The 13,233-nt window shown below is 56.2% G+C and overlaps 1 protein-coding gene across 1 annotated transcript; it reads right to left on the bottom strand.

Annotated features, from left to right (window-relative positions):
• Positions 1-275: 275 nt before the first annotated feature.
• On the bottom strand, positions 276-12,456 carry IDH3G (isocitrate dehydrogenase (NAD(+)) 3 non-catalytic subunit gamma). Its single transcript, XM_054295366.1, is given in 16 exon segments — positions 276-391; positions 506-566; positions 995-1,089; positions 2,139-2,285; positions 2,379-2,478; positions 3,899-4,023; positions 4,025-4,033; positions 5,183-5,315; positions 5,920-5,980; positions 7,417-7,479; positions 7,482-7,528; positions 9,856-9,929; positions 9,931-9,954; positions 11,371-11,382; positions 11,695-11,753; positions 12,192-12,456. Coding segments are annotated over 16 exon segments (1,356 nt in total). The 3' UTR covers positions 276-310.
• Positions 12,457-13,233: the final 777 nt, after the last annotated feature.

Genomic DNA, 13,233 nt, shown 5'->3' with positions numbered 1-13,233 from the left:
TCCTGGGGGGTCCCAGGGGTGTTTTGGGGGGTCCTGGGGGGTCCCAGGGGTGTTTTGTGGTCCTGGAGGTGTTCTGGGGGGTCTTGGGGCCATTTTGGGGGGTCCCAGGGGTATTTTGGGGGTCCTGGGGGTGTTTCAGGGGGGGGCCCTGGGGGTGTCAGGTTTGTGCTCCTGGGGGTCTTCTGGGAGAGGGTCCCAGGGCCATTTGGGGAGGGGGGTCTGGGGCTGTTCCCGGGGGTTCCCGAGGCCGTTCCGGGGGTCCCGGTTCCGTCCCGGCGTCCGTGTGTCCCCCCGTGTCCGTGTGTCCGGCTCAGCCCCGCGGCAGGTGCCCGATGATGCTCTGCACCGCCCCCGACGTCGTGCCCTGGCCCCCGATGTCCGGCGTGTGCGTCTGGGGGCGGGGCCACGTCACGGACACGCCCACGGGGGGCGGGGCCACGACAGTCAGAACGTGCTCATGGCCACGCCCCTTGGGCAGGTGAGGACAGGTGAGGGCGGGGCTTACCCGGGGGTCGTCCAGCGAGGCCAGCACGGCTTTGCGGATGGTGGAGGCGTGGTTGTGCAGCCTGGGGGCGGGGCAAACACAGACCACGCCCACATCAGCGAGCCACACCCAACCACGGTAGTGAAGCCCCACCCCCTCTCTCAGCCCCTCCCATAGGATCCTGACCAGCTAGACCACGCCCTTTTCTAAGCCACTCCCACTGATGAAGCCACACCCCCTTAAAGCCCCACCCCTTTTTTTTGAGACCTCACCCCTTTTAAAGCCTCACCCCCTCTCATCTTCCCACCCCCTCCCAGGTTAGCCACGCCCCCAGGCAGGTGTGCCCCACCCTGTCCCTGCTAAGCCCCACCTCCTGAGCTCCGCCCCCTCCTAGCTGAGGCCCACCCCCTCCCGGGTTAGCCCGCCCCCTCCCGGTTTAGCCCCACCCCCTCTCTGGTGTTCCCACCCCCTCCCAGGTTAGCCCCGCCCCCCGCGTGAAGCCCCGCCCACTTGAGGTGGTCCAGCATCATGCAGGCCGCCAGCAGCGCCGCCGTGGGGTTGGCGATGTTGCGGTTGGCGATGCTCTTGCCCGTGTTCCGCGTGGCCTGGGGGCACCGTGTGAGACCCCCAGTGACCAACCAGTGACCCCAGTGACCCCCAGTGACCCCCAGTGACATCCAGTAACCAACCAGTGACCCCAGTGACCAACCAGTGACCCCAGTGACATCCAGTAACCAACCAGTGACCCCAGTGACCCCAGTGACATCCCAGTGACCCCAGTGACCCCCAGTGACAGCCCAGTGACCCAGTGACATCCCAGTGACCCCAGTGACCAACCAGTGACCCCAGTGACATCCCAGTGACCCCAGTGACCCCAGTGACCAACCAGTGACATCCCAGTGACCCCAGTGACCCCCAGTAACAGCCCAGTGACCCCAGTGACCAACCAGTGACCCCCAGTGACCAACCAGTGACCCCAGTGACAGCCCACTGAGACCCCTCAGGGACCACCCAGTGCTCCCAGTGCCCACCAAAGGACCCCCAGACCCCCCATGTCCCCCCCAGACCCCCATTTTCGCCCCCAGACCCACGGTCTCAAACACGGCGTAGTCGTGGCCGTAGTTGGTACTGGGTGCCCCCACCAGTGCTCCCAGTCCCACCCAGTGCTCCCCAAAGGACCCCCAAACCCCATCATGTCCCCCCCAGACCCACGGTTTCGAACACGGCGTAGTCGGGCCCGTAGTTGGCACCTGGCACCAGCCCCGGTCCCCCCACCAGTGCTCCCAGTCCCATCCAGTGCTCCCAGTTTCTCCCAAAGCCCCCCAGAGCCCCCCGTGTCCCCCCCAGACCCACGGTTTCGAACACGGCGTAGTCGTGGCCGTAGTTGGCACTGGGTGTCCCCATCAGTGCTCCCAGTGACCCCATGGTGTCCATCCCCACATCCCGAACCCTGTCAGACCCCCCCCCCATGTCCCCCCCAGACCCCCACTTTGGCCCCCGGACCCACGGTTTCGAACACGGCGTAGTCGTGGCCGTAGTTGGCACTGGGTGCCCCCACCAGTGCTCCCGGTGCTCCCAGTGCTCCCAGTGCCCCCCATGTCCCCCCCAGACCCCACTTTGGCCCCCAGCCCCCCACTTTGGCCCCCGGACCCACGGTTTCAAACACGGCGTAGTCGTGGCCGTAGTTGGCGCCCGGCACCAGCCCCGGTCCCCCCACCAGCCCGGCGCAGACGTTGTTGACGATGTTCCCGTAGAGGTTCGGCATCACCATCACATCGAACTGCTGCGGCCGCGACACCAGCTGGGCAGGGGGGCACGCCGCGTTACTGGGAGCACTGGGAGGGGTTTTTGGGGTTTTTTTGGGGGGTTTTTAGGGGGTTTTTGGGGGTCACACCTGCATGGTGGTGTTGTCCACGATCATGCTGCGGAAGGTGATCTCGGGGTACTCGGCCGCCACTTCCTCGCAGCACTGCAGGAACAGCCCGTCCCCCCAACTTCCTGTGGGGACACCAGGGGTGAGACCCCCAAAAAATACAGCCTAACCCCCCCCCAAAAGCTACAGCATAACCCCCCCAAAAAAGTCCGGGATACCCCTCAAAAATCTGGGATCCCACTGAGCACTGCAGGAACAGCCCGTCCCCCAATTTCCTGTGGGGACAACGGGGGGGGTGAGACCCCCAAAAAATCCCAGATATCTGTGGGATACCCCCAGAGCCAACCCAGCACTGCAGGAACAGCCCGTCCCCCAATTTCCTGGGGTGATGGGCGGGTTGAGACCCCAAAAAATCCAGGGTACCCCCCAAAAAAATCTGGGATGTGCCTGGGATCCCACTCAGCACTGCAGGAACAGCCCGTCCCCCCAATTTCCTGTGGGGTGGGGGGGGGGGGGGGGGGGAGACCCCCCAAAAAATACAGGGATATCCTCCCAAAACATCTGGGATCCCCCCCAAAACTCACGAAGGACACCTTCCAGAACCCCAACCCTACTTTGGAACCCCCCAAACCTTCCCCTCAGGACCCCCACCAAACCCCGTCTGGACCCACCAAAACCCACCGAAAACATTGTCCAGATCCCCCAAACCCCCTCTGGACCCCCCCAAAACCCACAAAGGAGCCCCCAAATTCCCCTTGGGACCACTCAAGGATGACCAGAACAATGCCTAAAACCCCAAATCCCTCCCAGAACCCCCCAAAACTCCCTCAAAGACCACCAGGACCCCCCAAAACCACCTCAATTACCATCAGGACCCCCCCCCCAGAACACCAAACGTACCTTGGGACCCCCCTCAGAAAACCCTTGGGACCCCCCAAACTCCCTTTGGCACCCCTGAAACCCACAAAGGATTCTCTTGGGACCCCCCCCCAAACCCCCTTGGGACCCCACAAAACCCACCAAGGACCAGCCTCCAGAACCCCCAAACCCCCTTGGGACCCCCCTGGGACCCCCAAGCCTCCTTTGGGACCCCTGAAACCCACACAGGACCCCTTTAGAACCCCCCAAGCCCCCCTTTGGGGACCCCCCAAATCCCCTTTAGGACCCCCCAAATCCCCTTTGGGACCCCCCCAAACCCCCTTTAGGACCCCCCCAAATCCCCCTTTAGGATCCCCCCAAATCCCCTTTGGGACCCCCCAAACCCCCTTTAGGACCCCCCAAATCCCCTTTAGGATCCCCCAAATCCCCTTTGGGACCCCCCCAAACCCCCCTTTAGGACCCCCCAAATCCCCTCTGGGACCCCCCAAATCCCCTTTAGGACCCCCCTAAGCCCCTCTTGGGACCCCCCCAAATCCCTTTTAGGACCGCCCAAACCCCTTTAGGACCCCCCCAAATCCCCCTCTGGGACCCCCCAGATCCCCTTTAGAACCCCCCAAGCCCCCTTTGGGACCCCCCAAGCCCCCCCATTTTGTGCCCCCTACATGATGTTGGCCTTGTGCACGGCGGTGACGCAGCGGCGCTGGGCGGCGCGGGCCAGCCCGAAGGCGTAGTGGGCGATGCGGCGCGAGCGCCCGGCCGTGATGATCTTGAGGCTCTCGACCACGCCCCGCCACGCTCTGCGGGCACGGGCACGGGTGGGCATCAGCCACGGGGCGGGGCAGGGGGTGGGGCATCAACAATGGGGTGGGGCAGGGGGTGGGGCATCAACAATGGGGTGTGGAAGGGGGTGGGGCATCAACCAATGGGGCGGGGGCAGGGGGTGGGGCATCAACAATGGGGCGGGGCAGGGGGTGGGGCATCAACAATGGGGTGTGGCAGGGGGTGGGGCATCAACAATGGGCGGGGCAGGGGGTGGGGCATCAACAATGGGGTGTGGCAGGGGGTGGCGCATCAACAATGGGGCGGGGAAGGGGGTGGGGCATCAACAATGGGGTGGGGCAGGGGGTGGGGCATCAACAATGGGGCGGGGCAGGGGGTGGGGCATCAACAATGGGGTGTGGCACCACGCCCGCCACGGGCACAGGGACAGAGGTGGCATCACCCATGGGGTGTGGCAGGGGGTGGAGCATCAGGAACAGGGCGTGGCACCACGCCCGCCACGCTCGGCGGGCACGGGCACAGGTGGGCGTCAGCAACGGGGCGTGGCACCACCCCCCAAGGTGCGCCAGGGGTGTGGTACAAGCCCTGGGGTTTGGCGGCGCCAACAGGGCGTGGCACGGGTGTGGCATCACCCGCAGATGTGCCATGGGCAGGGCAGGGGTGGGGCACCGCCCCCAAGGTGTGCCATCACATCCAGGGTCTTTTCTGTGGGATTTTGGCTGCTTTTGGGGTGGTTTTGGGGTGATTTTGGTTGATTTTTGGGGTATTTTTGGGGAGTATTTTTTGGATATTTTGGGGGTGATTTTGGGGTGTTTTTGGGGTATTTTTGGGATGTTTCTGGGGACATTTTTGGGGTGATTTTCCGGTGTTTGGGGGGCACACCTCGTGCTCCAGGGAGCTGTACTCCCCCTCGGTGTTCTCCCCTCACGATCAGGATGGTTTGGGGTGGTTTGGGGTATTTTTTGGGATATTTTTGGGGTATTTTTTGGGATATTTTTGGGGGTATTTTTTGGATATTTTGTGGGGTGATTTAGGCTGGGTTTTGGGGTGCTTTTGGGATATTTTTGGGGTGATTTTGGGGATGTTTTTGGGGGTATTTTTTGGATATTTTGGGGGGGTGATTTAGGCTGGTTTTTGGGGTGCTTTTGGGTGGTTTTGGGGCGCACCTCGTGCTCCAGGGAGCTGTACTCCCCCTCGGTGTTCTCCCTCACGATCAGGATGTCGATGTCCCGGTGCCGCGTCTCCACCCCGGGCAGGCTCTGGCAGTGAATGACGTTGGCGTAGAGATCCAGGCTGGTCCTGGCCGGGCCCAAAAATATGCAAATGAACCTCAAAATATGCAAATCGACCCCCCAAAATGTTCATGCGAACCTCCAAAGGTGCAAACAAAACCCTAAATGTGCAATGAACCCCCAAAATATTCAAATACCCTAAAAATGTAACTCGAGCCCCAAAATGTTCAAATGAACCCCCAAATAGGCAAATGAACACCTAAATATGCAAATTAACCCCCAACCATGCAAATTAACACCCAGGCATGCAAATTGACCCCAAAACATGCAAATGAATCCCTCAAATAGAAAAATCAACCCCAAAACATACAAATGGACCCCAAAATATGCAAATAAAATCCCTAAAAAAACCCCCAAATAGCCCCAAACATGCAAACCAACAGCCAATTATGCAAATTAACCCCAGAACATGCAAATCAACCCTCTAAATGTACAAATGAACAGCCAAATCAGGTGAATGAACCCCAAATGTGAAAATTTAAACCCCAAATATGCAATTTAACCCCCAAGACATGCAAACGAACCCCGGAACATGCAAATCAACTCACAAAACATGCAAATGAGCCCCCAATTATGCAAATGAGCCCCCCCCAATCCCCCCAGCCACTGACCTGATGAGGTTGTTGCGGGATTTGTGGCTGGGGGGGAGGTTGTGGTTGGTCTCGATGTTCCCTGGGGGGAAAATGGGGAGATTTGGGGGAAATTTGGTGGATTTTGGGGAGATTTTGGGGCTTTTGGGGGAGATTTTGGGGATTTGAGGGAAATTTTGGGGGTTTTGGAGCTGATTTCAGATCAGATTTGGGGATTTAGCAGATTTCCCTAATTTGATTTGGGATCAAATGTAGGATGAAATTTCATGGATTTGGGATCAGATCTGAGATCAGATTTTGGGATTTGGGCTCAGATTTAGGATCAGATTTGGACTCAGATCTGGGATCAGATTCTGGAATTTGGGATCAGATTGGGGATTTGAAGGTTTCATGGCTTTGGGTTCAGATTTGGGGATTCAGGATCAGATTTAAGATCAAATTTGAGCTCAGATTTGGGATCAGATTTTGGGATTTGAGATCAGATTTGGGCTCAGAGCTGGGCCCAGATTTTGGGGTTTAGGATCAGATTTGGGATCAGATTTTGGGATTTGGAATCAGACTTAGGACTTACTATCAGTTTTTGGGATTTAGGATCGGATTTGGGATCAGCTTTGGGGTTTAGGCTCAGCTTTGGGATTTAGGCTCAGATTTGAGGTCAGATTTGAGATTTAGGCTCAGATTTTGGGGTTTAGGCTCAGATTAGGGATTTGGGCTCAGTTTAGGGCTTTAGCCTCAGTTTTGGACTCAGATTTTGGGATTTTTAGGCCCAGATTAGGGCTCAGATTTTGGGATTTAGGCCCAGCTTCTGGGATTCAGGCTCAGATTTTGGGATTTAGGCTCAGACTTGGGCAAAGATTTTGAATTTAGGATCAGATTTGGGATTTAGGCTCAGATTTTGTGAGTCAGGCTCAGATTTGGGATTCAGGCTCAGATTTGGGCTCAGATTTGGGATTTAGGCCCAGATTAGGGCTCAGATTTTGGATTCAGGCCCAGATTTGGGCTCAGATTTTGGGATTCAGGCCAGATTTGGGATTCAGGCTCAGATTTGGGATTTAGGCCCAGATTAGGGCTCAGATTTTGGATTCAGGCCCAGATTTGGGCTCAGATTTGGGATTCAGGCCCAGATTTGGGCTCAGATTTTGGGATTCAGGCCCAGATTTGGGCTCAGATTTGGATTCAGGCCCAGATTTGGGATTCAGGCCCAGATTTTGGGATTCAGGCCCAGATTTGGGCTCAGATTTTGGATTCAGGCCCAGATTGGGATTCAGGCCCAGATTTTGGGATTTATGCCCAGATTTGGGCTCAGATTTGGGATTCAGGCCCAGATTTGGGCTCAGATTTGGATTCAGGCCCAGATTTGGGCTCAGATTTTGGGATTCAGCAGCGCCCAGATTTTGGGATTTAGGCCCAGATTTGGGCTCAGATTTGGGATTCAGGCCCAGATTTGGGATTCAGGCCCCAGATTTTGGGATTAGGCCCAGATTTGGGCTCAGATTTTGGATTCAGGCCGGCGCTGACCCTTGAGCGCGACGCCGTTGCGCCGGATGGCCGTGATCGCGTTCTGCACGTCGTCCTCGGCGCCTCCGAGTTCACCCGAACCTCCTCGAAATCCACGGGGACACACGCGTGCCTGGGGACAGAGGCACAAAATGGCACCAAAACGGCAAAAAACGGCAAAAAATGGCACCAAAATGGCAAAAAATGGCACCAAAATGGCAAAAAATGGCACAAAATGGCACCAAAATGGCAAAAAATGGCACAAAATGGCAAAAAATGGCACAAAATGGCACCAAAATGGCAAAAAACGGCAAAAAATGGAACCAAAATGGCAAAAAATGGCACCAAAATGGCAAAAAATGGCACAAAATGGCACCAAAATGGCAAAAACGGCAAAAAATGGAACCAAAATGGCACAAAATGGCACCAAAATGGTGCCAGAATGGCAGCAAACAGCACCAAAATGGACCCAAATGGCACCAAAATGGCAAAAAATGGAACCAAATGGTGCCAAAATGTCATTCCAATGTCACCCAAATGTCACCCAAATGTCCCTACCATGTGTCTTTAAATGAACACCCAGATGTCCCCACAAATGTCACCCCAAATACCCCCCAAAATGTCACCCAAATGTCACCAAAATGACCCCAAAACGTCCCAAAATGTCACCCCAAATATCATCCAAATGTCACCCAAATGTCACCCAAATGTCCCCTCAGTGTCACCCGAACATCGCCCAAATTTCACCCCAAATGTCACCGAAATGTCACCCAAATGCCACCCCAAAATGTTACCTCAAATGTCACCTCAATGTGACCCCAGTGTCACCCCAAACGTCCCACAACGGCTCCCCAAATCAACACCCAAATGTCACCCCAAAATCACCCCAAATACCACCGAAATATCCCCAAAATGTCCCCAAAATGTCCTCAAAATGTCACCCCAAATGTCACCCAAATGTCCCCAAAATATCCCCCAAATGTCACCCCAAGTGTCACCGAAATGTGCCCAAAATGGCCCCAAGATGTCACCCAAATGTCACCCAAATGCCCAATTTTAATGATTCATTTGCATATTTTAAATCTTAATTACATTTCCTGGGCCTCATTTACATATTTTAGTGTCAATTCCTCCATTTTAGGCTCCATTTCCACTTTTGGCTGTTAATTCCCAATCCACTGATTTATTGCCACGCTTTATGGAGTTAATTACACTGTTAAGAATTAATTACATTTTTCTGGGCCTCATTTGCATATTTTGGGGTTGATTCCTCCAATTTGGGCTCAATTCCCAATTTCTGGGGCTCCATTTCCACACTCAATTCCAACTCTTGGGGCTCCATTTCCCTTTTGGGGCATTAATTCCCAACTCCACCAACTCATTTCCATACTTGAAGAACTAATTAATTTTTTTGACCTCATTTGCATATTTTAGTGTCAATTCCTCCATTTTAGAGTCAATTCACCATTTCTGGGGCTCCATTTCCACTTTTGTGAGTTCATTTCCAAGTCTACCAATTCATTTCCATATTTTATGGAGTAAATGAAATTGTTAAGAATTAATTTACAATTTCTGGCCCTCATTTGCATATTTCAGTGTCAATTCCTCCCTTTTGGGCTCCATTTCTGGGGCTCCATTTCCACTTTTGGCCATTAATTCCCCATTCCACCGATTCATTTCCACACTGTACCACTTAATTACACTTCTAATTAACTAATTAATATTTCCCCGCCTCATTTGCATATTTTAGAGTCAATTCCTCCATTTTAGACTCAATTCACCATTTCTGGGGCTCCATTTCCACATTTAATTCCAACTTTGGGGCTCCATTTCCCCTTTTGGGGGATCATTCCCAATTCCACCGAATCATTTCCACACTGTACATACATAATTACATTTTAAGTTAATCAATTAATATTTCCCTGCCTCATTTGCATATTTCAGTGTCAATTCCTCCCTTTTGGCTCCATTTCTGGGGCTCCGTTTTCCACTTTTGGCCATGAATTCCCAACCCCACCGATTCATTTCCACCCTACATGAATTTAATCACGCTTCTAATTAACTAATTAACACTTCCCCGCCTCATTTGCATATTTTAGAGTCAATTCCTCCATTTTAGACTCAATTCACCCAATTTCTGGGCTCCATTTCCACATTTAATTCCAACTTTTGGGCTCCATTCCCCTTTTGGGGCATTAATTCCCAACCCCACCGATTCATTTCCACACCGTATGGACTTAATTACACTTCTAAGAAATTCATTAATATTTCCCTGCCTCATTTGCATATTTCAGTGTCAATTCCTCCTTTTGGGCTCATTTCTGGGGCTCCATTTCCCCTTTTGGGGGCTCATTTCCAACGCCACCGATTCATCTCCACACTGTACCAACTCAATCACACCTCTAATGAACTAATTAACATTTCCCCGCCTCATTAGCATATTTGGGGCGTGGCCCGCACCTGAACACCTCCTTGACGTGCAGCATGAGCTCGGGGCCGATGCCGTCGCCGGGGATCAGCGTCACCGTGTGGGCCGGCCCCGTACTTGGCTGGGGGGGGCTGGGGGGGGGGACACCCCAAATTTGGGGTCCCCTCAACCCCCCCGGACCCTCCCTGCTGTCCCCTCCCCCCCCCTTTTACCAATTTTCCCCGTTTTTCCCCCAAAAAATTGGGAAAATTTGGGGCTTTTGGGACCCCCCCGAGTGTTTTTGGGACCTCCCCAGTGATTTTTGGGGCCACCCCCGGGTGATTTTGGGGTTCCCCCACTTCTTTCTGGGGTCCCCTCAGTGATTTTGGGACCTCCCCTCAGTGATTTTTGGGACCTCCCCCCGGTGACTTTTGGGGCCACCCCAGGTGATTTTGGGGTCCCCCCCTGCTTATTTTGAGCCCTCCACTCCTTTTGGGGTCCCCCCTTTATTTTGATCCCCCCTGAGTGATTTTTGGGGCCCCCCTCCCAATAATTTTTGGGGTCTCCCCCTCTTGTTTTGGGACCCCCCCCCCAGTGATTTTGGGGTTCCCCTACTTATTTCTGGGGTCCTCCCACTGATTTTTGGGGTCCCCCCCAATGATCTTTGGACTTCCCATTTCTTTTAGGGACCCCCCCGCTGATTTTTGGGCCCCCCCCACTGATATTTTGGGAGCCCCCCCCCCCAGTGATTTTGGGGTCCCCCCCTGCTTATTTTGAGCCCTCCACTCCTTCTGGGGTCCCCCCCTTTATTTTTGATCCCCTTGAGTGATTTTGGGCCCCCCTCCCAATAATTTTTGGGTCTCCCCTCTTGTTTTGGGACCCCCCCCAGTGATTTTTGGGGTCCCCTCCAATGATTTTTTTGGACCTCCCATTTCTTTTGGGGCCCCCCCAGTGATTTTTGGGGTCTCCCCTCTTGTTTTGGGACCCACCCCCCCAGTGATTTTGGGGCTCCCCTGCTGATTTTTGGTTCCCCCCATTTAGTTTGGAGCCCCCCCTGAGTAATTTCTGGGACCCCCCCCCCCCCAATGATTTTTGGGGTCTCCTCTCTTCTTTTGGGACCCCCACAGTGATTTTGGGTTCCCCCCACTTCCATTTGGGACCCCCAACTGATTTTTGAGCCCCCCTCAGTGATTTTTGGGGTTCCCCTACTTCTTTTGGGTCCTCCCAGTGATTTTGGGGCTTCCCTGCTGATTTTTGGGACCCACCCAAGTGAGTTTTGGGGCCCCCCCTTGGTGATTTTAGACCCCAAGTTCTTTTTGGAACCCTCCTTGCTGATTTTGGGGTCCCCCCTCCTCATTTTTGGGGCCCCTCCAGTAATTTTGACACCCCCCCCCCCCCACTGATTTTTAGAGCCCCCCCAATGATTTTTGGGGTCCCCTTCACTGATTCTTTGCCCCCTCCCCATTATTTTTTGGGACCCCTTTGTGGTTTTAGGGTCCCCCAGGGAATTTTTTGGACCCTCCCCTGAGGATTTTGGGGTCCCCCCAGGGGATTTTTGGGGTACTCACGATGCTGCGTTGCTGTGGGGGAGGGGGGAGAGAAAATGGAACAATGAATGAGAAATTGGGGACCCCACCCCAAAATTTGGGGTTTGGGTGGGGTTTTTGGTGGGGGGGGATGGGATCTTTTGGGAGGAGATTTTGGGGATGGGGGGTTTTTTTTGGGGGGGAATTTGGGGGGGAATTTGGGGGGTGGGATTTTGGGGGTGGATTTTGGGGCATGGGATTTTTTTGGGGGGGATTTTGGGGGATGGGATTTTTTTTGGGGGGGGTTGGGGGTGATGGAATTTTTTGGGGGGTGGGTGGGATCTTTTGGGGGGGCGGGGCACTCACGCAGGGGAGGTGGAGCTGATCCACAGCGTGGGAAATCCCGGCTGAGGAATCCACACCCCCTGGAACCGGAGGAGCCCCAAAAATTGGGGTGAGGGGAGACCCCAAAAAACCCCCCAAAAGGGTTCAGAGCCCCCTCCCCAAAACAGCACCAGAGAATCCTCCCCGCAATGGTTCAGGACAGCTCCAAAACTCCTCATTAATTAAAAAAGTGTTAATTAAACTTCGGGTGGAGGGGATTTGGGGGGTCCTGGGGATTTTCCCGAGGGAATTCCCTGCCCGGGACCCCCGAAACCCCCCCAAGTTCCCCCCCCCGGACCCCCTTTGGCCACGCCCGCCCCCCCCTTCTACGACCCCACAATGGTTCAGCCCCAGGCACCGCCCCTCACAGAAATATCAGCCAATCACAGCGCGGAGCGCTGCCCCTCCCACGCTGCCCCTCCCACACACCCTGCGAGCTCCAGCCAATCAGCACTCGTGGAACAGCGGCGCACCCCCACGGTAACCAATCAGAGCCCCGTCCGCCGCTTCCACGTCCCGCCCCTCTCGGCGGCCGCCCGGCCCCCGCCGGCGCGCCAGCCAATCACACGCCGCCGTTGCGGCGGGCATCGGCGGGAACCGGCGGGAACGGGCGGGAACCGGCGGGAACCGCCAGGGGCGGGGCCCGGTAGGCGGCGGATCGGGTTCTGATTGGTCACTCACCGCGCGCGGCCGCAGCGCCGCCCGCATCACCCTCCGCCGCGCTGCCGTCAACGCCGCCGCCATGATGCTCCCGCCGGCGGCTCGAGTTCTCGCGAGATCTCGTCACCGCCCACGGGAGGAGATAGGGCGATAAGCTCGAACTCTCGCGAGAGTTCTCGCCCCGCCCGCGGCACGCCCTCACGCCGTGGCAGCCATTTTGTGCCTGGGAGTGGCGCTGGCGTGAGGCGTCGCGGCGGGAGGCGAGAAAGGCGGGGCCGCCTACGCCGTTTTGTCCCGGAACGGCGACACCGAGTGCGGAGCCCTTTCACCATCCGAGCTTCCTTTCGAGGGCGGAAGAATAAAACCCCAATTGATAACGGGCGAGAGGAGCGACGGCCACCACCCCTCAGCCGTCGCTATGGCAACGTCGAGAGTGCGCATGCTCTGGGGCGTGGTCTTGGCTCCGCCTTCCGTGCCACAGGCGGGGCGGCCGCCATTTTACCCGCGCTTGTACGATATTGCGCATGCGCTGCCACTTGACCACACCCCCGACGTGTCTTAGCCGCGCCTCTGCTCCCTCTTGGCCCCGCCCCCGCCTCCACCGCGGGCCACGTCTCGCACGGGCCGGGCGGCGCGCTCGGTCCTCATTGGCCAGCGGCGCGCGCCGGGTGCCCGCCCGCCGCGTTCTGATTGGTGAGCGTGCAGGCGCTGCCGGCGTTGATTGGTTGGTTCCCGTGGGGGCGGGGCCAGAGGGAGAGTGCGCGCGGGCTGATCATGGCGGGTGCCGGGGCTCTCCCGCTGCTGCTGCTGCTGCTCGCGGCGTCCGGGGCTGCGGGTAGGGGCAAAACTGGGGTCCCGTGA

Source organism: Melozone crissalis, unplaced genomic scaffold, assembly GCF_028551555.1.
Source record: "Melozone crissalis strain CALT ecotype California unplaced genomic scaffold, PUWL_Pcris_2 ptg000661l_1, whole genome shotgun sequence".
NCBI classification, from domain to species: Eukaryota; Metazoa; Chordata; class Aves; order Passeriformes; family Passerellidae; genus Melozone; species Melozone crissalis.
The sequence above is the reverse complement of the archived record's forward strand: the minus strand, read 5'-3'. Positions and strand labels throughout refer to the sequence as shown.